Genomic DNA, 23,831 nt, shown 5'->3' with positions numbered 1-23,831 from the left:
GACAATGAGTGAGTGCAATAAAGAACTCATTTAACTGGAATACTGATATAAATAGCTCCATTCCCTAACCACTGTAACTCTAATTCTAAGCCACTTTTTACAACCTTATATACAAAGTTCTGCACAAGGGCTGAGGGAGGGAATTCCTTTTGGCAGCAAGCCAAAGGCCTGGGGTCCTACACCAGGTAGTGGTAGGAAGCCAGGAATATGTGTTTTTCTGTGTCGGTGACAAGATGTTCTTACTCTTAATGATGGCTGGTTCTCCTCTCCCCTCCCCCATTCTTAGTCAAAGACCTCCGTGCCCCTGGACTCCTTTTTCTCTCTGCTGACCAGTGAGCGAGTGGCAAAGCCGTTCCCAGTGATGACTGAGGCCATAACTCAGATTCGGGCTAAAGGCCTTCAGACTGCAGTCTTGAGCAATAATTTTTATCTTCCCAATGGGAAGAGCTTTCTGCCCCTGGACCGGAAACAGTTTGATGTGGTAAGTGATCCAGAATAATCCGAATCAAGTCTGTGTCCTTGCTTCAGGATGCAGCATTAGTGCTGCCTCTCAGTAGATCTGGAGTGAATGGGTTTTTTATTCACACACTTGACTCAGTTAGGACTAAACATAACAGGTGGGAAACAAGACTTGTAAAATATCACTGAGCTCTCAGCAAGGTCAGTCATTTATGGGCTTTGATAACTGATTGAAACCTCAGCTTTCAAGACTCCCTTTCATTCTGGAGTTGAACCTTAGTCATCAGATAACACATGCACTTTCGTCAGCCCTCACCTCTTAACGGGCCCTTTGACCTTTTCTCTTCAAAGACCAACCCCGGGCTTCCCTGGTGGCGCAGTGGTTGAGAATCTGCCTGCCAATGCAGGGGACACGGGTTCGAGCCCTGGTCTGGGAAGATCCCACATGCCGCGGAGCAACTAGGTCCGTGAGCCACAACTACTGAGCCTGCGCGTCTGGAGCCCGTGCTCCGCAACAAGAGAGGCCGTGACAGTGAGAGGCCTGCGCACCGCGATGAAGAGTGGCCCCCGCTCGCCACAACTAGAGGAAGCCCTCATACAGAAACGAAGACCCAACACAGCCAAAAATTAAAAAAAAATAATAAAAAAAAAAAGACCAACCCCATTGCCCTCTATTTCTATGGCATTAATCCTTAGACCAGTGCTGTGCAAACAAACCCACTGCAGTAAGGGAAATGTCCAGTATGGTTGCTACTAGTCACATACGGCTATTAAACACTTGAAATGTGGCTAGTGGCTCTGAGGAATTCTATTTCATTTCAACTTAAATGTAAATAATCACATATGGCTAGTGGCTACCGTATGGGACAGCACATGAAGGGCTAGACTATGAAAGTACCTGAGAAGATTCCGAGTCAGGAGATGGTCTTCTGTGCCAGGAGGTTACTTCTGTGAAAGACTCCCCATTTCCCTAAGAGAAAGTATATCGTTATCCTGGGACAGACATGAATTACTGAATTATTGACTTGCCTAAACTTCATTCGGTTGGAAAACACTTTCTCATTAAGCAGTGACTGTGTGCCAGGCACTGGCTAGGCATGAGGGGATACTGTGTTCAGTGTGACGGACACAAGCCCTGCCCTCTGGAATATGCATTTGCCATATTTCAGGTTGTCAGTCGCTACATGTGGCTAGTGGCTACTGTGTCGGACAGGACAGTATAGCATTTCCATCATTGTAGAGAGTCCTATTGGATAGTGCTATTTTAGAACGTCAAATCTAGTTGGATTGACAGGCAGAAAATTCAGGGCACAAATATGGAAAATTAACGACCCAACCTAATGCTCTTTTCACCTCCCACCTCCTCATTCCTCCTATACAAAGCCAGTCAGAGATAGAGTTCTCTTCCCTCTGCACAGCTGCCTGGCTCCTTGCCCACTTTAATTGTTGGTTTCCCCGCTTGTCCACAGCACAGCCCTCCTCCAAGCATCCTCCCCTTCTGGTGCTCAGGGACCTCAGCCGGATTTGAATCCTGTCTTGCAGCTTGCTATAAGCAGTAGCTTTGATTCTCTGAACCTCGGTTTCCTCACCTGTAGTTCAGGAGTAGGAATTTTCTTTGTTTAGGGTAGCTGTGTGGATCCCAGAGTATAATGCATGCAAAGCACTTTACAGAGTGCCTGGCAGATAGGTAAGTATGCAATACGTTGTAATTATTTTCAGAAATTCCTTCCCTCCAGTGTGGCTATGGGGATATATCTTCATCTGGACAAAATCAGTTGGCCAGGCTCGTATTGGGCCCTTCAACTATGTAGGGACTTGTGAGCTTCTTTAAAACAATGGACTTGTTTATTCAGGCTTCACAGGCTCTCTGGCATGTGCTTTTCAGATCCATTTTCATATTCTATGTCTGCAGGAGACCTGGAGTTTTGAAAATCTGTTTCCTCAAGAGCAAGGGTTTACATTTTTGTTCTCTAAAGCTATAAGGAAAAAAATTATTTTGGTAGAAGTAAAGCTAATGGAACCATTCCTGTGATCCCCATCATCCCTGGAGGCTGTTCCTGAACTTTTCAATGTCACAGAAATCTGTTTCTTCTGACGTGTATGTGGCTTTTAAATTTTGTTCATCTACTTTGTTTTTGGTTTTTTTTTTTTTTTTTAGTATGGATGTTTTATATCTGAAATTTTGCTTGTGTCCAGGTGTAAGCAATGGGTAATGTCTTTTTTTGTGTTTTTTTTGGCTGTGTTGGGTCTTAATTGTGGCACGCGGGCTTCTCTCTAGTTGTGGCACGTGGACTCCAGAGAGCACGGGCTCAGTAGCTGCCACACGCGGGCTCTCTAGTTGTGGCGCACAGGCTTAGTTGCCCCGTGGCATGTGGGATCTTAGTTCCCCGACCAGGAATCAAACCCATGTCCCCTGCATTGAGAGGCGGATTCTTAAACACTGGACCACCAGGGAAGTCCCCATCTACTTTGTTTTTTAAGTAAAAACTTTTACATTATTATTATTATTTTTTGTAAAGAACACATGATGTAAGATTTACCATCCTAGGGGTTTCCCTGGTGGCGCAGTGGTTAAGAATCTGCCTGTCAGTGCGGAGGACACAGGTTTGAGCTCTGGTCCAGGCAGATCCCACATGCCACGGAGCAACTAATCCCGTGTGCCACAACTACTGAGCCTGCACTCTAGAGCCCGTGAGCCACACTACTGAGCCTGCGCACCACAACTACTGAAGCCTGCGTACCTAGAGCCCGTGCTCCACAACAAGAGAAGCCACTGCAGTGAGAAGCCCGTGCACCACAACGAAGAGTAGCCCCTGCTCACCGCAACTAGAGAACGCCCGTGTGCAGCAACGAAGACCCAACACAGCCAAAAATAAATAAATAAATAAATTTATTTTTTTAAAAAAGTAAATAAAAAATGCTAATGTAGTACAATGAAAAAAAAAACATTTACCATCCTAGCCATTTTTAATTATACAGGACAGTAATTTTAGGTATATTCACATTGTTGTGAAACACAACCCCAGAAATTTTTCATCTGGCAAAATAGAACACAAGAAGTCCAGGGATCTTATCCAATTTAAATCTCAGGAATTTTTTCACTTCTGCAAATGTACTCACCTATGAGAGGAGGTGTCTGCTTGACAGACTTGGCCCTGACCCCCAGGGTTTGCTCCCCCTCTCCTCCTGTCTCGGCTGGTACAGCTGTGCTGCTTTCCTGTCGCATGATGCCTTTATTGGTGTCTGAAACACCTGGCTTCTCTGCTACCCACTGTTGACATTTTCTTTAGAAGGAGCTTCTTTGTCTTCTTTTAGCTCATTCAGGTCCTTAGGAGACCAGGAAGAGTCAGTAACTTATTCAGAACATTTATTTGTCTGAAAAGGCAGTTCTTCTCTAACCTTGAACAATGGGAGTTTGGAGGAGAGGGAGGGGCCCTCAGGTTTGTCCTTGGTCTTGGAGAGCGAGGGTCAATTCAGGAGTGATTGAGGGAGTTAGTTCTATTCTTTGGGCAGACCAGAGGGTATTGGTTACAGGCCTCTATGGACGTTTTAGGCCTGCTCACAGGAGATCAAGCCATGGGGACAGTGTCAGAGGACTTGGGGTTGCTGGGTCAGAGGTAGCCTGACACTGAGACAGCTGTTTCAGGGTTCTCCTGAACCCTCAGCAGCACCCCACCAGTTCTGGATCAGATACAGGTTGAAGCAGGCTGTCAGGATACAGGAGGCTCTTTGCATGAAAGGGAACCATGTCTTTGCCACTGACGATCTCTTTGGTGTTAGCCCTCCTGTGGGATTTATCTGTCTAGGCTGCGTACAGCTGTTTGTTTTTTAACTTCTGAAATATGGACATTAATGTCATGTTTCTTTTATAACAGTAAACAGTGCCTTCTTTCTGAGAAAATGGTGAAATACTTTCCCTAAAACTGAAACGTGCAGCTTTTCTGTGCATTCACAATACCTAACATTAGCAAACTGCTATGTCATTTCGGAGCACACTGAAGTTCACTAAGTTTCCCAGCTACCGTTAAGATAGGTAAGATGGGGCTTCCCTGGTGGCGCAGTGGTTGAGAGTCCGCCTGCCAATGCAGAGGACATGGGTTCGTGCCCCGATCCGGGAAGATCCCACATGCCGCGGAGTGGCTGGGCCTGTGAGCCATGGCCGCTGAGCCTGCGCGTCTGGAACCTGTGCTCCGCAACGGGAGAGGCCACAACAGTGAGAGGCCCGCATACTGCAAAGAAAAAAAAAAAAAAAAAAAAGATAGGTAAGATGGCTGTTAGTGTTCCCAGTTTCCTGACTATGAACCTGAAGCCCATAGTGCCTTCGCTGTTTGCACAAGGTCACTCACTGTGTCTGAACCAGAACTTTGGTTTTCTGAATCTTTCCTCAGGTTGTAACCCAGTATTTCCAAATCACTCCTCTTAAAAAAGCAACATCATTTTATATCATGACACTCTTAAGTTACTTGTTATAACAAATCTCCACTGCCTTCCTTCTGCTCTGCTTTTCAGAAAATATACTGGGTGTACGTGGGAACACCACTTTTAGTGACATTCATCTCTCCTTCCTGTCCCTCCCTCTCAGGTTGTGGAATCCTGCCTGGAAGGTGTCTGCAAGCCAGACGCCAGGATGTACAAGCTGTGCTTGGAGCGGCTAGGCCGGCAGCCTTCTGAGTCCATCTTTCTGGATGATCTTGGGCCGAATCTAAAAGCAGCTGCCAGCCTTGGTATTCACACCATTAAGGTAAAGGTCACTGTTTTTTCAACGCCTGTTGTGCCCCAGGCACTAGTGTAAGCATCTCTACGCAGTCCTCTTACACTCATAGTTGCAGTTGCCTCTGGTGGTTTTCACCCATGCTGCCATAGTCTTTTTATTTTTTATTGATTATGAAATCTAGGTGACTAGCCACTTGTATTTTCAATAGGAAGTAAGAAGGCAGAATGAGAAAAGAGTTACACAGGGAGGTGAATGGCAGGCTTAAGACATTTCGGGTGACTGCTCTGCTGGCCTGGTGATGCTGCTCTGGGTGGGGACCCAGCAGCTACCACACACACGGGCCACCCCAATGCTTTGAAGCAGGAGAAGCCACGTTGGTGGCCGGTGTCCAGCTTTCTGCGTTTGGGTTTTCGTTATTAGCTGACGGGCCCATAGGGACAGAGTGGACACTACAGCACAATATTCTGCCCTCCTGGCACAAGGGAGTATCATTCACTCTTAACCGGCACTCTTCCCAGTAGATAAGAAAGTTTAATGTGGTTAGGAATTAAATGGGAGGAGGAAACTCATTCTGAGGCTTTCTCATGAGCTGACTCCCCTGGCAGCAAAGTCCTTGCTCAGAGAACTGACTTCTTCTATATTTCCCTCTAAGAAAGTACCCTCTCAGAGAACAGGCAGGAGGGTGGGGCAGGGTTGACTGGGCGTCCATGTTCAGTATTCTCTGTGAAACCAGGTTCATGACCCAGAGACTGCAGTAAAGGAACTGGAAACTCTTCTGGGTTTTCCGTTGAGAATGGCTGTTCCAAACACTCGCCCTGTGAGAAAGACGATGGAAATTCCCAAGGACTCCTTGGAGAAGTACCTCAAAGACTTACTGGGGACCCAAGCCACAGGTAGTTAAACTTCTGCATTTTGGTAAAGGCTAGGCTTTCAGTCTGGTTCTCACTTTCAGTCCTAAGTGGAATATGTTGGAGACAAAGACACCATGTGGTGAAGCAAATAGCCAATGGGCTCAGTGAGCCCATGGACCCGAGTGCTGCTCTGTTTTGCTTGGGAAAAAGCACTGACTTCCTTTTTTACGGATCCCCAAAGTGTACTTGGCCCTTGTTCCATGTGAGAGTGTGGTGTGGCAGCAATCGCCTGCTTTGGCTGTCCCGGAGGAGAGGAACTTGCAGTATGTGCCCAGGGGTGTTTGAGTGTTTCTAATATTTTTGAGATGACAGCCTGTTTTGTGAAGGTGACTTAAAAGTTGCACGAATTTAAAATGTGACAAGCCGTCTCTATCTCTTCAAAGGAACCTCTAGCTCCTTCTTCACATTTCCACCCTCAGAAAAACAGGTGCCTCATGACCTTTTTCTTTTTAAATTTATTTTATTAAAGTATAGTTGCATGAACTTTTGAAGAAATTTCTACCTGGTGATAAAGTTTGATCCTTGAAAGTACTTTTTTTTAATTTAATTAATTTTTTTATACAGCAGGTTCTTATTAGTCATCCATTTTATACATATTTGTGTATATATGTCCATCCCAATCTCCCAATTCATCCCACCACCACCACCCCCCACCACTTTCCCCCCTTGGTGTCCATACGTTTGTTCTCTACATCTGTGTCTCTATTTCTGCCCTGCAAACCGGTTCATCTGTACCATTTGAAAGTACTCTTTGTATGCAGCTTCTCATGAGGATTTTTTTCCAGTGATGGGATTGTTCTTAGAGCCTCTGCAAAGCTGAGGGACCCTTTCTGATGAGACCAGCTAAGTCAGGCAAACTCCCATTTCCTGCGAATCTGTGTGTAGAGTTCATCTCATTGTGAAGACTAGGGTTAATTAGGCTGTTTCTGCAAGGGAGCCTCAGAGTTTAGCCTGCTGGGGTGGGAAACGCATCTCCTGAAAGCAGCTTTGGCTCGAGCTGCAGGCCTCTGCATAGCTCCTTTCAGCTGTCACGTCATTGTCAGGCGTGGTGTGGCCGAGTATGGGGTGAGGGGCACACTTTTCAAGTGAGGGCACTTTTCATCCTCAGCTTAAAGCATTCCATTTAGCAAGATGGGTTTCCATGACTGTGCTTGTGTTTTACAAACAGAACTAAAAGGCTTTTCTTTACGGAGCAGGAGTTGGCAAGAAGGACAAAATTGGACACCTGCACAAAGTGAAAATTGTCGTTGTGTAAATCCAGTGGCCTTTGCCACACCATAGTGTGATATTCTGGACTCGAGCTGGAGGTGGGGGGGTATGCCTGGGACGCAGTCACGTCTGGTACCCCGGGAGGAGCTGCTTTCCTTACAGATCATTCCAAATCAGGGCGCTCCGCATCCACATGCAGTACTCATTAGAAAGAAAGAACGTCTGTCCACATTTGTCCTCCAGAGCTGGTTTGAGTTTTCCTTGCTTTCAAACTTGCAGGCCCATTGGAACTCCTTCAGTTTGATCATGGGCAGTCAAATCCCACCTACTACATCAGGCTGGCTAAACATCAGCTGGTTCTGAGGAAGAAACCGCCAGGGACACTGCTCCCGTCCGCGCATGCAATAGAGAGGGAGTTCAGGTAAATTCTCAGAGCTGGGGGCGTGCTTGCCATCCCCAGCCATCCCCGGCCTCCGCAGCCCAGCCCCTGAGCTGGCCAATCAGCACTCCATTAAAGTGCCTTGAGACATTTAAAATTACAAGTGTGACTCTCCAAAATTGTTTCTGATAAGAACATGTCACCTAATTGTATTCAGGAGCTTGTTTTCTCTCTTCTCTACCTAAACCTCTAGGAGACTAGACTTTTTTTGAGCCTCTATTAAGTGCGGTCATAGCCCAAGGAGGCATGGCCGTGAGTTGATAGTTATTGAAACCTGGGGTTCCTTATATGAATCCCTCTACTTTTATGTATGTTTGATATTTTTCATAATAAAATGTTTAAAACGATAAATGTATTACAACCCATCCAAAATAAAATCTTTTGCTTTGTGAATAGGGAAATTTAAACATAGTAGGTTGAAAAACACTAGCTCCAGACTCTTGGACAGTGAGTGGCAATGCGATGACTGGACTCCAGAGTGGGGCTTCCTCTCCTGGATGGCTTTCTCTTCCTCTTCCGCCTTCCTTCCAGCCTATCATGTTTGTACTAACAAACTACCCAAACATGACCAGGGTAAACATTTTGGTGTGTTCCTTTCCAATATTTTTGTTTCAATGTACAAGTCTTTACAAAAAACATAGTTAAGATATATATAGTTTGTATCTGTTTTTGCTACATTAAAATTTTATTTTCGGCAGAGTCCCCTGGTGGTCCAGTGGTTAGGACTCGGCACTTTCACTGCCATGGCCTGGGTTCAGTCCCTGGTTGGAGAACTAAGATCCCCCAAGGCACAATGGGCGGCGAGCGGGGGCTACTCTTCGTTGCGGTGTGCATGCTTCTTATTGCGGTGGCTTCTCTTGTTGCGGAGCATGGGCTCTGGGTGCGCAGGCTTCAGTAGTTGTGGCACACAGGCTCAATAGTTGTGGCTCGCGGGCTCTAGAGCAGAGCCTCAGTAGTTGTGGCGCACGGGCTTAGTTGCTCCGCGGCATGTGGGATCTTCCCGGACCAGGGCTTGAACCCATGTCCCCTGCATTGGCAGACGGATTCTTAACCACTGCACCACCAGGGAAGTCCTCCGTTACTGTCCTTTTAATGTATGTAGGATCTGTAGTGATTTCCCATCTTTACCATTCCTGCTGTGGATTGATAGTATTTTCTCTCTCTTTCTTTCATCGGTCTACCTAGGGATTTATCGTTGTGTTGATAATTTAAAAGAACAAATGTTTAGTTTTGTTAATTTTTCTGTTGTTTATTTTCTATTTCATTTAGTTCTGCTCTGAGCTTTATTTCTTTCCATCTTCTTACTGTGGGTGTATTTTTACCTTCTTAGGTGTAACCTTAGGCCATTGATTTAACATCTTCCTTCTTTTCTAATATGAGCTTTCAAAGTTATAAATTACTTTGTAAGCACATATGCATCCCACAAATTTTGACATGTGTTTTTATTATTATTATTACAGTTTGAAATATTTTCTAATGTCCCTTGTGATTTCTTCTTTGACCCATGGCTTATATGGAAGTGTGTTATTTAACTTCCAAATATTTGGGCTTTTTCTTAGCTATCACATAGTAACAATTTCTCGTTTAATTCTATTGAGGTCTTAGAAATACTCTGTAAGATTTTGATACTTGGGGCTTCCCTGGTGGTACAGTGGTTAAGAATCCGCCTGCCTAATGCAGGAGACACGGGTTCAAGCCCTGGTCTGGGAAGATTCCACATGTCACGGAGCAGCTAAGCCCATGCACCACAACAACTGAGGCTGCACTCCTAGAGCCCCTGAGCCACTACTGAGCCTGTGCACCCAGAGCCCGAGCTCTGCAACAAGAGAAGACACCACAATGAGAAGCCCGCACACCGTGACAAAGAGTAGCCCCTGCTCGCCACAACTAGAGAAAGCCGCACACAGCAACAAAGACCCAATGCAGCCAAAAATAATAAATAAATAAATTTACTTTTAAAAAAAGATTTTGACACTTGGAAATTTATTAGGACTTATTTTATGGACCAGTACGTGATATATCTTGGTGAATATACTGTGTGCACTCTAAAAGAATGTGTATCCTGCAGTGTCTGTGTGAGTGTTATAGAAATGTCCATCAGGTCAAGTTGGCTGGTGGTGTTGTTCAGATCTGTGTCTTACTTTTTCTAGTTAGTGTAGTTTTGATCAAGTCAGTTACTGATAAAGGCATTTTACAGTCTCAGCTATGATTGTGAGTTTGTCCATTTCTATCTTTCATTCTGATAATTTTTACTTTAGGTATTTTGGAAGCTCTTTTATCAGGCATACACATTTTTTATTTACTTTTGTAATTTGAAGTATAGTTGATTTAATGTTGTGTTTTAATTTCTGCTATACAGCAAAGTGACTCAGTTATAAATATATATATTCTTTTTTATGCTGTATTTTTTATATATATATTCTTTTTCATATTCTTTTCCATAATGGTTTATCACAGGATATTGAATATAGTTCCCTGTGCTATACAGGAGGACCTTGTTGTTTAAGGCACATACACATTTATGATTGTAATATCTTCCTGGTGAATTAACTCTTGTATTGTTTTGAAATGTCCCTTTTTATCTCTGGTAGTCCTCTTTGCCTTAAGGTCTCTTTTTCTAATATTGATATAGCTATACCAGCTTTCTTATGCTTACTAATTGCATGGAACTTCCCTTTCCATCCTTTCATATTTTGTTTTATTTATTTATTTCTATGTTTTTATATTTAAAGCATGTCCCTTATAGACAGTATATTAAGTCTTGCTTTTGAACCCAGTAGGACAACTTCTGTCTTTTAATTGGAATGTTTACTCTATTAAATTTAGTGTAATTATCAGTATGTTTGACTCAGGTCTATAATTTTGCTGTTTGATCTTTGTCCCATTTGTCTTTTGTTCTCCTTGCCTTTTTGCCTTCTTGGGTCAATTGAATTTTTTAAATTTTAGCATTCCATTTTAATTTCTGCATGTAAAATTTTTAAACCAAAAAATAATTTCAAGAAAGTCCAGTCATCTCATTCAGCAGTGTCTCTCAGTTTTCTTTGTTCTGGCAGGATAATGAAAGCCCTTGCGAATGCTGGAGTCCCTGTCCCCAAAGTTCTTGACCTCTGTGAGGATTCAAGGTAATGTTCAGATTTATTTTTTCTATTGTGTATTCAAGCTACAGAAGAGAAAAGTCCTTATACTAACTCACATTCCAGTTTGCTAGAGTAAAGACAAGTAAAATTTGGGTAGAAAAGAGATTTTATAGTTACCTCCCCTAGAAGTTCACAGATCTTTAAGTTATCCTGAAAGATAAATGCCTGCTTTCGTGAGAATTGGTAGGAAACATCTTTTCTAACATTTAAAAAATATATGTCCATCTAGCTTCATGTTGCTTGTTTTAATTAATTTTTTATTGTGGGCTTTCTAAACTGTTTTTGAATTGCTTTATAATATCGCTTTCTGAGTCTGTCTCTTTTTTCCCGATTTTTTAATTATGAAAATTTCAAAACATACACAGAAGTTGAAAGAAGAAAACATAGTACGATGAGCACCCATTTACACTTCATCTAGATGAAAACATTTGTTAACATTTTGCCACATTTGCTTTCTATGTATATGTATATGTGTGTATGTGTATATATGTGAATAGGTGTACTATATAGATAAAATAATTTTATAGAAATAGTTAATTATATATAACATTTTTCTAAAAATGTTTTATAACATAATTTAATAAGTTTTATTAAATAATTAGATAATTATTTTGTAAGTTAATAAGTATATCTTATATGTATGTATATAAATTATTATTCACTGAAACTTTTGAAGTAAGTTTCAGGCAGCCTACATCTTCTAAGAATAAAGACATTTTCTATCATAACCATAGCAATATTACATTTAAGATAATTAAAAATAATTTAATAATATAATTTAATATCTAGGCCATGTTCAAGTCAGGATGAATAGTTATAATAGTAGAATTTTCAAAACAACTTTTCAGAGTACTAAACTGATTTCTAGTAGTGACAAAAGATGGATTAATGACATTTTGGTGTGTCACCTTAATACTTTGGGGTGTTGTATATGCCATTCATACCACTGGATAATGATGAAAGTAACATCAATAACAAGAAGGGATACTTATCCAACCCTCATTGAAGCCAGAAACATATGCCAGGCATTCCCTATGTATTTGCTCCCTTAATTCTTATAACTATCCTTTGAAGCGTTATAGATTAAAAAAAAACAAAGCTCAGAGAGCTTTAATATGTTTCTCAGGATCACACTGCTAGGAAGGGCAGAGGTGGCACTTAACCTGGTTCTCTGACTCCAAATCCCCCTCTCAACATGCTGCTCTCCTGTATTATCACACTTAATCCCATTCCGATGGCTTCTACAAGTGGACCAAAGAGAAGAGAGGCATGCTGGCAAGGAAGTGTAGACAGGGATGTGTGTGTGTGGATTGCTTTGGGGAGGGAGTACTTCTAACCCCTGTGCTTATGTGCAAAGGAAAAAGGAAGTTTCCAGTACTCTGGATCCAAACTCCCACCCAGCACTCAAAGCTCACACACAGGACAGAGCAGTGCCTGCCACATCATGGGCTACTGAAACACCCTGTCTGTGCCCCTGCTAGGGTCATCGGCACTCCCTTCTATCTGATGGAGTACTGCCCAGGCCTCATCTACAAAGACCCCTCTCTGCCAGGCTTGGAGCCCAGCCAGAGGAGGGCCATCTACACTGCCATGAACAGAGTCTTGTGCAAGATTCACAGTGTGGACCTCAAGGCCGCAGGCCTAGAAGACTATGGGAAACACGGTGAGCACGGGGCCGCTTGTCTTCCGTGCTGCTGTTTCCTCACTGGTGCCTCTGCTTTCATGATTTCCATGGTACCAAGGTTTTAAGGCACCACTGGTAAATGTGAGGTGGGCTTGTTAGCTTCCTACTTGGAAATCCACTTTCATTTTAGTATAAGTGTCACTTACCTAGATGCTTTGTCCTGAGATAAATCCCTTCATGGACTACAGAATCTCTCTTCCCTGAAACTTTTATCTCCCTGTATCACTTAAATCTTGTTTCTTTTTCGATACTGGCCAAAAGTACTTAAGATACGTATTTTCTTCTCCATTTTTCACCATTTCCTCTAAATATTCTTCTCAATATTTAGAGGAAAGATTTAGGGATATATTTTTAAAATGCCATTATGCCAAGGTATTTGTTTGTATAATTTGTTTCTGTTTTCTTCTTTCTTTTTTTTAAAAAATGTCTGAGAGTTCCAGTTGGTCCTCATCCTTGGAAGCACTTGGTATTGTCAGGTTTTCCCTTTTCTTTTTTACTGGAAGTCAGTTGTATTGAAATGTAGCATTTTACGAATGTTGACAAATGCACACACTTTTGTAACCACCATCACCATTGTCTTCATGCTTTTGCATGCAGAAACTTTAGCATGAGCCAAAGAGTTTCACTTTGTCTGCCCTGCAGCATTCAACACTATCTGACTCTCAACCAGTGTGCATTGTTGACCATGGTCAAAAAGAATCTCTCAAATAAGCTGTATTTTTTTCTTTCTCTGCTTTTAACCAAAATGTGCCTGTTTTGTCTAGGACCATATCAAAGGCTGCAGTATGTGTCCAAAGTACATCAACTTCCTGACACATTTCTACCAAGTTACCTAAAATTCTGTCATTCCATAGGCACATGATCTGAGGTCTCAAAACTAACCATTTGAGAAACTTTGCTACCACAGAGCAGGCTTACTGACTTCGCAGCCCCAACTGAGGGAGTTCTTCACCCCTTCCATACGCAGCCTGATCCATATCATATACTAACTAACTAACCTGTTGACCAGAGTTACCAGCTTAGTGGGGTTCCCCTCCGTCTTGGTGGTCTCATTGGGAAACACTTACAGTAAAAATTTGTTTGTTGTTTATCCAAAATTCCAGTTTAACTGAGCATCCTCTATTTTATCTGGGAGCCCTAGTTACCAGTAAAAGGGTCAGCAGGCAAAGACCATAGATGTTGCCTATATTGAGCCATTGTTTCAAAGTGGAAAGAGCCCTAGACCAGAAGTCAGGTGCTGATTTGTGGGGTGGCCTTGGGCAAGTCCCATTACTTTGTTATAGTTTTCTCAACAGTAAAGGTTCAGTAAAAAACAAAACAAAACAAAAAAACCCTTCCCTGCCCCCCCACAGTGCTGATGTGAAAAGCAAAGGAGATGGCACCTGTCCTAGTGTTTTGAATGGAGATAAAGCCTCTGTCACATGAAGCAACGGGCAATGTGACATCCCATCCTGCAGTGGAGAGACAGCAGCCTAAGGAGGCCTCTCCCATGTGCTGAGTGGATCCTTTGCCTTTTATTTTTAAAGTGGACTGTTTTGATGCACTTTCTACTGGCCTATTAGTTTGACAAAGAGACAAAGCAGAAATCTGGTGTGATTTTTTATGACTCAGGGTCAGCCTCCTGGGCCGCAGGCAGTATTTGGAGCCTTATCGCATGAAGCAGCTTCCTCAAATTTCACATTCACTGATCCAGTTTACCCGGGCATCAGATCTTCCTTTTCTTCTCAAGTTATGTCAGGAACCCAGCTGCTGCGTGGGGCATTGGCTATATATAGATAGTACACCATTTGTGTAAAATTGGTATATTTGAATAAATTTAAATGTTTATTTGCACACGTGAAGATATCTCCAAAAGGATGCCAAAGAAATTGGTCACATGGGTTGCCTTTGGGGAATAACGGCTGAGTGGCTGGGCAGGGGGATGGGAGAAAATCTTTATTGCACTCCTTTTTGTCACTTTAATTTCGAGCCATGTGAATATATGATTTATTGAAGAGAACAAATTTAAATTTGTAAGGAAAAGAAACAGCACACCAACATGATTTCTGATCAAAAGGGACTTTTGACCAGATCCTTTAGGTCCAGTCTAGTTATCACAAAGAACCTTTCCATCAAGGACCTGCAGGGAACCATAATTCTCTTTTCTCATCCCAGAGGGCAGGCTGCTTTGGGGAGGAAGGGCGTTAGTGCCTTGGCAGGCCTGCTCGGGACCAGTGGCCAACAGAGCCAGAGCCGCAGGGACAGCTGCATCTGCTTCCCACGAGAAGGGAGTGTGTACAGCACTGGGGTGGTGTGTATACGTGGGGGGCAGGGGGACATCCTAAATCCATATAGGAGATTTTCCTGAGGGGCTCCTTCCGCAAAGGCTCAGTTCCTGGTGGCCTTTGTATTCAATTTATTATGATAATTTTTAAACTCTAGAAATGTGAAATAGTACAGAGAATAACTATATGCCCACGACTGATTTTAACAATGGTTAACTTTTGCCATATTCCTTTATATAGCTCTTTCTGTTTCTATCTGCACAATTAACAAAGTTGTAGAGATCCTGGCGCTTGACTCCTAACAGCTTCAGTACGCATTTCCTACATTTCCTAATAGTAAGGACATCTCCCAGCACCATTATCACATCCAAGGAAATTTGCCATTTTCCCAGAATATATAAAACTCAGTCCATATTCACATTTCCTCATTACCCCCCTTACATCTTTTACAAGTGAGTTTTTTTGGTTGGTTTTCCAAATCGGGATCCGATCAAAGAATCTAGAACAGTCCCCTCATTGTTTTTTTTTTTTTAATGAATTTTTTAAGGGACCAGGCAAGTATATTATAGATTTGTTTTGATTGTTACCTGATGATTTCATTTACTGCTGTCTGCTACTTCCTGTAATTCTGAAAACTGGAAGTTAGTTCTAAAGGCTTGATTTGTTTGGGGTTAAATTCCTGTGGATTTTGATCTCACCTCTCATCCAGCCCTGCTGGATCCTCCGAAGGACAGGTGTCTGGGTGCTCTGAGTGTGCAGTGGACTCCACAGAAGGAGCCCAATCTCTCTATCCTTGTCTTCAAGCTTCTGGGGAACATTTTTCTCTCAGATGAGGGGTGAGGGCTTGACTTAGAGCTAGTGGTGTGATGTGTGATTAATTATGAATTGTTTTAATAGTGACAATAATTGTCAACTAATAACAGTGACAGTAATAATGGTCATTATTCATTGAGCAGCCTTCTGTGTTTGGCATATTATATATGGACTTCATTTGGCCTTCACAGTGGTCCTAGGGAATACCGGTGGCAGTACACTCATTGTACAGATGAAGCAATGGAGGCTTAGAGAGGTTAAATTAGTTGAAAAGCTTAACTGTGAGCCAGGCAACTCCAGAGCTCCCTCCAGTTTGTGCTCCCAGATATAACTTGCAAGTTCCTCAACTGTGGTAACTCTGGTAGCAAACAACTGAATAATAGCAAATACTCATGCAGTACTTACTACATGCCAGGAACATTTGCAGGGGCTTTACATATTGTGTCCTCCCAGCAACTCTATGAGGGCCATCTCATCAATGAGGAAACAAAGGCATAGAAAGGTAAAGTAACCTGCCTGAGATCACACAGAGAATGGCAGAGCTGGGAACCAAACCCAGACCATGCATCCACCCCAGAGCCTATGCTCTTAGCCAATCACTGTCCTGTAGCCAAGAAGGGATTTAGTAAAGGCTGTTAGGAAGCTCATAGGATCTGAGAGGGCCAGGGATCAGGCTCGGAGCCTATGTGGCTGGGAACAATGCCCAGATCACACAGATCCAGCCAAGATAAAACAGCAGTGGCTTCCAGGTTGAGGGGGCAGGAACATCATGTGGGAAATTCTCTAGTCATGGGAAGAAGATGCCTCAGACGTTACAAAGGGTTTCATCGCACTGCTTGATTTTCGAAACCTCTGGAGGTTGCTGAGATGGCACACCATGTTCTAATCCTCTTTCCCTCAGGGGACTATGTTGCACGCCAGGTACAAACATGGATCAAGCAGTATCGAGCCTCGGAAACCAGCACCATCCCGCCAATGGAGAGGCTCATCGAGTGGCTGCCCCTCCACCTTCCCAGGCAGCAGCAGACCACAGTGGTGCATGGGGACTTCAGGTCGACTGGGCATGAGGAGGGCTGATACTTAGTTGTGGAAAGTGATGGGAAGGGTATTTGAAGGGGAAATTAAGCAGCTGGTCTTGCCCCAGTTTACAGTTGACAATTATCCACTACATGGGCTCTCCCTCTGCGTGGCCTTTAAGGCAGGGTTTCTCAGCTTTGGCACTATTGACGTTTGGGGCCAGATTATTCTCTGTGATGGGGGGCCTGGCCTGTGCAACAGCAGGAGTTAGTACCACCCCCCGGGTCTGAAGGTACAAGCACGGGCTTCAGCTGTAGCGACAACTCCAAAGCTGCGTGGCTGTCAACAGCGACAGCAATGATCTTACTCATGAGTCTGCAGTCTGGGACGGGATGGCTTGCTTGAGCCACTGACGTGGGTCTCAGGCGGGGGACTGGAATCACCTGAAGGCTCGCTCACGCCTGCACCAGGGCAGAGGAGAGCTGGGCTCCCTGAGCCTCTCTCTGTGTCTCTGTGGTTTCCCACCTGGTCTTTCCAGTATGGCAGCTTCCAGCTGGACTTCCTACCTAGTGGCTCACGGTTGCAAAGGTGTGTGTTCCGAGGGGAGAGGGCCAGGGGGGAGCTGATCACCTTTTCTGTCCCTGTCTCAGGAGTCACTCAGCACCACTTCCACCTGTATTATAATTGTTAGAAGTGAGCTGCTTCCAGGGGTGAAGGATTAGACTCTTTCTTTTGTGGTAGGAGTGTCAAAAAATTGCAGACCTGTTTTAAAACCATCTCGGGAAGGAGTAATTACCAGAACCCAGACATGGTCTCTATGTGGCGAGGGCCACCTGACCAAAGCTGTGGCCCTCGGGAGAGGAATACAGCTGTCCCTCAGCTATCTGCTGAGAGGGGGGTGGGGAATTAATGTGCAGGCCCCCTTCCCATTGTCTGCTGGTGTCCTGTTGGCTGCTCCCAGCTGAGCCAAAGGGCAAGGGAGCTGGTGGATGCAGCCCATGCAGGCTCCCGGGCACATGGGAGGGGTGGGGAGTGCTTCTGAAGGGGTCAGCAGAAGACGCCCAGCACAGAATACACCCTAGCGGTCAGTGTTCTTAGCGCTGTCTCCATCCCTTCTGTGGCTCCTGCAGGCTGGACAACATGCTGTTCCACCCGGAAACGGCCGAGGTGCTTGCCGTCCTTGACTGGGAACTCTCTACCTTAGGCGACCCCCTTGCCGATGTGGCCCACAGCTGCCTGGCTCACTACCTGCCATCCAGCTTTCCCGTTCAGCCAGGTAGGAACTGCCGCTGGGGGAGTGAGGGATGGAGCCAGCGCTCTTCTCAAAGCTTTGGGGCAAACTCTGCTGAAACAGTTTGTGATTGGGCTGCTTCGTGAAATTCAGGTATTGAGTATTTCTTCTACAGCATCATTTTTAATGACAGTATAGGATTTCATTGTTATAGAATTAACTTAATAAGGCATTTGGTTTGATTCCTATTTGGATATTTGTTTCCAGTTTTTTGTTTTTTTTTAAAGTATTACCTTCCCTGTGCTTCCACAAAAAAAGGCAGTGAATATCTGTGTAGTAATATCTTTGCCTGTATGTAAGTTATACTCCTAGGATAAATTCTTGGAACAGAACATATTACATGCTTCTAAACCATCAAAATGTTACAAATGAAGGAAATAGGTAAGATTTTTTATTTGTTGCAGTTATCTTTTTCATAATTTGGCGAGATCTCCTTTGAATACCATTTTTTTAATCAAATGACTGGTAGAAAATAATATGCATCCACCCTGAACTGTGGCCCAGATGGAATTGGAGGCCCCTCATTCCTTCCTTTACTGCCAATTTAGTCTGAAACTTTTAAGAGCCAAATTGTGAATAACAGCTTCATGCCTGGATTCCAGACATCTTGAAATGATGAGCTATAACCCTCTGAACTAGTTGTGAAGCTGATTTCCAAGGGACGAAGTGATTTTCAGAATTCAAATACTTGGAGCCACAGGAGAGCATGGGGTTTTTGCCTAGTCCTGGGTCTGTCTGTCGCTTCAGGTTTGAGTGACAGTGATCTGTCTGAGCTGGGAATCCCTACTGCAGAGGAGTATTTCAGGATGTACTGTCTTCACATGGGGATCCGTCCCACTGAGAACTGGAACTTCTACATGGCTTTCTCCTTTTTCCGCATTGCTGCAATCCTGCAGGGAGTCTACAAGCGCTCACTCACAGGTAATGGGGGCCTGGGAGAGCTGGCCTCGGGCTGTGAGTCACAGCCAAGGGGCTTCCATCCCTGAAACCCTCTCGTAACCGAACTACAAGATTCAGTTAATTCAACCATTTGTCATTAAGTGTATATCATATATATATATATTTTTTAAATCAATATTTAAAATTTTTTAAGTTATTAAAATAAGGCACAAAAATTTTTAGAGTAAAAACATACATGATAAGAATTCAACCATATAGAAGAATATAAAATTATTTTCCGGGCTTCCCTGGTGGCGCAGTGGTTGGGAGTCTGCCTGCCGATGCGGGGGATGCGGGTTTGTGCCACGGTCTGGGAAGATCCCATGTGCCACGGAGCGGCTGGGCCCGTGAGCCATGGCCGCTGAGCCTGCGCGTCCGGAGCCTGTGCTCCACAACGGGAGAGGCCACAGTGGTGAGAGGCCTGTGTACCGCAAAAAAAAAAATATATATATATATATATATATATATATACACACATATACATATGATAAAATACTTTATTTAACCAGTGTTTTCTAGACTGTATCTTTTAAGTTTGAACTTTTGAGAAGAAAAGTTAAGTATGGCTACTTAGAACTGATGGTTTGATATATACATATGTCACCTATGGAGTGTTCATATATATATGCGAGGATGGCACAATGTTATTAGTTTTAATTCTAAATTCTACAGGGTAGAAATGGAAATAATCTATACCCTAAATTATTTAAGAAAGTAGAAAGACAGATTAAAGTTTGTTTCCTATGTAGAAGGAAGGCAAGTAGAAAGCAAGCAGTTAGAATCTACCCAAAAGACCTAGAAGTAGTGACTAAGCCAATAGCATTAAGTACCCCTAATTACCCACATTATAATCTATAAATTCCATTCTCACCAAAAGGAACCAGGACTCCTTGGAGAAAGTGGCTGATTTCAGGTCTAGGGCAGAATATCCACAAGATGAACCTGGAACATCTTGCCGTACCAGAAAGCAAGGAGGTTGTTGAAGATTAAGAGGGTCATATCTAAAGGTCTCAGGAGTCAACCTGAATAGGCTCCCACTTGCTAATGACAGGAAACTTTGAGCACCAGTATGATGATAGCTGAAATGGATGAAACACATCAAATATATTTAAATCCATGAGTAAAGAATGATACTAAAACAAAGACACAGTGTCTCACTGGTGACTTTGGAGGTTGGCAGGAAAGCAACCCATTACTCTGAAAATTGGTAAATAAAGGGAAGAGAGTCAAACATTCATCCTGCCTTTCCTATACAAATTATGTATCAGGCTAACCAAATGATTGATGAGAGAAAGTTTCTCTTTAGAGAAGCATCCTGGACCCAGTGATAGAATTAGCGTGTCACCAATTTGCCACCCCTACTACATGAATGCATCTGGAAAATAAGCATTAATGGTGCTGAAATCGAGAGAGGCAGCCAGACATTACATACCTCCTGATGCTGCCCTCAAAAGTCGAACCTGGATCTGACCAAGCCTCGAGTGCCAACCACCAACTTACAGGGAACAGAGGGTTCAGCGGAGCACATTCAACAGCACCGTTGAGGCAGAGCCATTCACAAAAATCCAGATTCTGGGAAACTTCACAGAGGAAACAATTTAGTTTCTTCAGCAGATAAAAAAGGGGAACAGATGTTGAAAAGGGAACCTATAGAGTGAACGGGACTTAAAAGATGCATTAGCCAAAAATAGTATTTGGACCTTATTCAGATCCCTGTTTGAACAAAGAAATTTTCTGAAAAAAAAATATTTGAGACAGTCAGTGAAAAATGAATTCTGACTGGAGAGTTGATGATATTAAGGCATCATAGTTAACTGTTGTTTAAGTGTGATAATGGTATTGTTGTGGGTGTTTTTAAGTCTTTGTTTTTAGACATAAATGAAATGTTTATAAATGAAATGATGTGGTGTTTGGGATTTACTTTAGCAAAATCCAGGGCAGTGCGGGTGGGGAGGGCAGAGGGTGAAATAGGATTGGCCATGCTTTGACGATTGTTGAAGCTGAGTGGTAGAAACCTGTAGGTTCGTTATATTCTTCTGTCTAGTTTGGTTTGTCTTTGAAATTTTCCGAGATGAAAACTTAAAAGGCACGTAGAAAGAAGCCCAGCAGTGGGTTTGCTAGTACTATGGGGACATCTTAGCTTCGTGGTCATCAATACCCGAGGCTTTCTGGCAGCATGTCGCTCTCAGCCAGGGTGCCAGAATCTTCTGAGAAAGGCAGTTGCAATAGGGGAATTGATCATCCATTCACTCACAAGAGCCTCTCCTGGGCCAGGTACCGTGCCAGGTGTTAGTGGCAATAGAAGGTTGTGATTTTTCCAGAGAAGAATCAGCATCCAGAGAATTTCTAGTTTAACCCTCCGTGACCTCAAGCAGTAATCCCTGGAAATGGTATTTTCTCTTCTTTTGGAGAGTCTCAGCTCTAAGCCAGTATTTCCCAATTTTTGTTTTGGTTTTACAGTGAAAGGTAACCAGAAACATTTAATTAAACAGAATGGCTGCTAAGTCCAAACAGTGATGTGTAGGCCTGATTGCCTGTGGGCATTTTCTAGTGGGCAGCCAAGTTCTCACTGGGTTCTGCTCCAGTGACTGGGGATAGCTGGATAGATTTTGCCCATTATGTCAATTATATCTCAGTTTTTAAAAGAGAATTATTCATTCTAGAATCTCTACACCAATAAACTTCGCCAGGTTGTCCTCAAGTTGCCTATCAGGAAGCCCTTTGACAGTTTCCAAGATCCTGTGAGCCGCTGGCTTGGCCTCAAGCTTGTCTTGGCCTCAGAGGCAAAACACGCCAGTGTTTGCCACCACATGGAAAAACAGATGTGCTGTCCTTTCAGGCCTCTGTTCCTCTGATCTTGATTGTGCTCTCCCTTCCCTCCTACCTGGAAAGCCAGCAGACATTCTGAGGAAGTGCCTTAGTTTTCTTACGTAAAAACAGTGAAGTCAGTTTTTTTAAAGAATAGGATAAAATCATTTGATTAGGGAAACAAAAAACTCAACTCTCTGAACACAAGTATTATTTCTGCGCATTTGTCTTCTTAATTAGCTGTTAAAGTCTTTTTTTTTTTTTTTTAAACAGTTGAGATACTTGGTATCACCCTGGGAAAGGGGGTTTTGGAGAAGAACAATGTGTTTCAAAGGCATTCTCTCTGTGATGTCATCACAGGAGATTTGGGCTCATCCTTAGGTTGGCAGAGGGACAACAGTGACCAGAGCCTGGGGGCTGATTTACTGTCTGTACCAGCTGACCTCAAGTATCACTTTCCTTCATTAAGAAGTGGTTACTGAAGTTTAGGTTTCTTGTAGATGGCTGCTGAAATTCTAGAAAGGAAAAAGTGCTGGTGGCTGCAATTTAGGAAGACGTCAGTCATGGATGTGGTCTTTTCTGCTGGGATTACATTTGGGAAAATATATCGGAAGTGATAGTTTTAAATCAACCCAAGCTCATACAAGTGACCTTCAAAGAGACAAAGCAGTACTCTGAGAGCAAGATCCTACTAAGGAAATGAAAATTAAGAAAACACTTTGTACCCTCTGTTAGAAAAAAAAATCGAGGATTGGTTCAAGGTGGCGGAGAAGAAGGACGCGCGCTCACTCCCTCTTGTGAGAGCACCGAAATCACAACTAACTGCTGAACAATCATCGATAGGAAGACATTGGAACTCACCAAAAAAGATACCCCACATCCAAAGACAAAGGAGAAGCTGAAGTGAGATGGTAGGAGGGGTGCAATCACAAAAAAATCAAATCCCATAACTGCTGGGTGGGTGACTCACAAACCAGAGAACACTTATACCACAGAAGTCCACCCACTGGAGTGAAGGTTCTGAGCCCCACGTCAGGCTTCCCAACCTGGGGGTCTGGCAACGGAAGGAGGAATTCCCAGAGAGTCAGACTTTGAAGGCTAGCGGGATTTGATTGCAGGACTTCGACAGGACTGGGGGAAACAAAGACTGCACTCTTGGAGGGCACACACAAAGTAGTGTGCACATCAGGACCCAGGGGGAAGGAGCAGTGACCCCATAGGAGACTGAACCAGACCTACCTGCTAGGGTTGGAGGGTCTCCTGCAGAGGCGGGGGGCGGCTGTGGCTCACCATGGGGACAAGGACACTGGCAGCAGCAGTTCTGGGAAATACTCCTTGGCTGAGCCCTCCCCGAGTCCGCCCTTAGCCCCACCAAAGTGCCTGTAGGCACCAGTGCTGGGTCGTCTCAGGTCAAACAACCAACAGGGAAGGAACTCAGCCCCACCCATCAGCAGACAACAGGATTAAAATTTTACTGAGCTCTGCCCACTAGAGCAACACCCAGCTCTACCCGCCACCACTCTCTCCCATCAGGAAGCTGGCACAAGCCTCTTAGATAGCCTCATCCACCAGAGGGCAGACAGCAGAAGCAAGAAGAACTATAATTCTGCAGGCTGTGGAACGAAAACCACATTCACAGAAAAATAGACAAAGTGAAAAGGCAGAGGACTATGTACCAGGTGAAGGAATAAGATAAAACCCCAGAAAAACAACTAAATGAAGTGGAGATAGGCAACCTTCCAGAAAAAAAATTCAGAATAATGATAGTGAAGATGATACAGGACTTTGGAAAAAGAATGGAGGCAAAGAGCAAGAAGATGTGAGAAATGTTCAACAAAGACCCAGAAGAATTAAAGAACAAACAAACAGAGATGAACAATACAATAACTGAAATGAAAAATACGCTAGAAGGGATCAATAGCAGAATAACTGAGGCAGAAGAACAGATAAGTGACCTGGAAGATGGAATGGTGGATTTCACTGTCATGGAACAGAATAAAGAAAAAAGAATGCAAAGAAATGAAGGCAGCCTAAGAGACCTCTGGAACAACATTAAACACCAACATTCACATTATAGGGGTCCCAGAAGGAGAAGAGAGGGAGAAAGGACCCTAGAAAATATTTGAAGAGATTATAGTCAAAACCT

The 23,831-nt window shown here is 43.5% G+C and overlaps 1 protein-coding gene across 8 annotated transcripts in view; it reads left to right on the top strand.

Annotated features, from left to right (window-relative positions):
• ACAD10 (acyl-CoA dehydrogenase family member 10) overlaps positions 1 to 23,831 on the top strand; it is a 47,657-nt gene that overhangs the window by 9,994 nt on the left and 13,832 nt on the right. For 7 of the 8 annotated variants that reach the window (XR_007471769.1, XR_007471768.1, XM_049698193.1 and 4 more), the window contains exons 4-12: positions 287 to 481; positions 5,042 to 5,200; positions 5,907 to 6,066; positions 7,573 to 7,714; positions 10,768 to 10,854; positions 12,351 to 12,532; positions 16,532 to 16,682; positions 17,778 to 17,923; positions 18,686 to 18,859. Coding sequence is in view for 6 of the 8 variants with exons in the window: in XM_049698193.1 (XP_049554150.1) it covers positions 287 to 481; positions 5,042 to 5,200; positions 5,907 to 6,066; positions 7,573 to 7,714; positions 10,768 to 10,854; positions 12,351 to 12,532; positions 16,532 to 16,682; positions 17,778 to 17,923; positions 18,686 to 18,859 (1,396 nt within the window). In the remaining 2 variants the exon portion in view is untranslated. The remainder of the gene's footprint in view (positions 1 to 286; positions 482 to 5,041; positions 5,201 to 5,906; positions 6,067 to 7,572; positions 7,715 to 10,767; positions 10,855 to 12,350; positions 12,533 to 16,531; positions 16,683 to 17,777; positions 17,924 to 18,685; positions 18,860 to 23,831) is intronic. The other variant, XM_004276744.3, reaches the window with a different exon arrangement.

This window comes from Orcinus orca, chromosome 15 (genome assembly GCF_937001465.1).
Source record: "Orcinus orca chromosome 15, mOrcOrc1.1, whole genome shotgun sequence".
In the NCBI taxonomy this organism is placed as follows: Eukaryota; Metazoa; Chordata; class Mammalia; order Artiodactyla; family Delphinidae; genus Orcinus; species Orcinus orca.
Note: the sequence above shows the minus strand (reverse complement) of the source record. Positions and strands in the feature narration are given on the sequence as shown.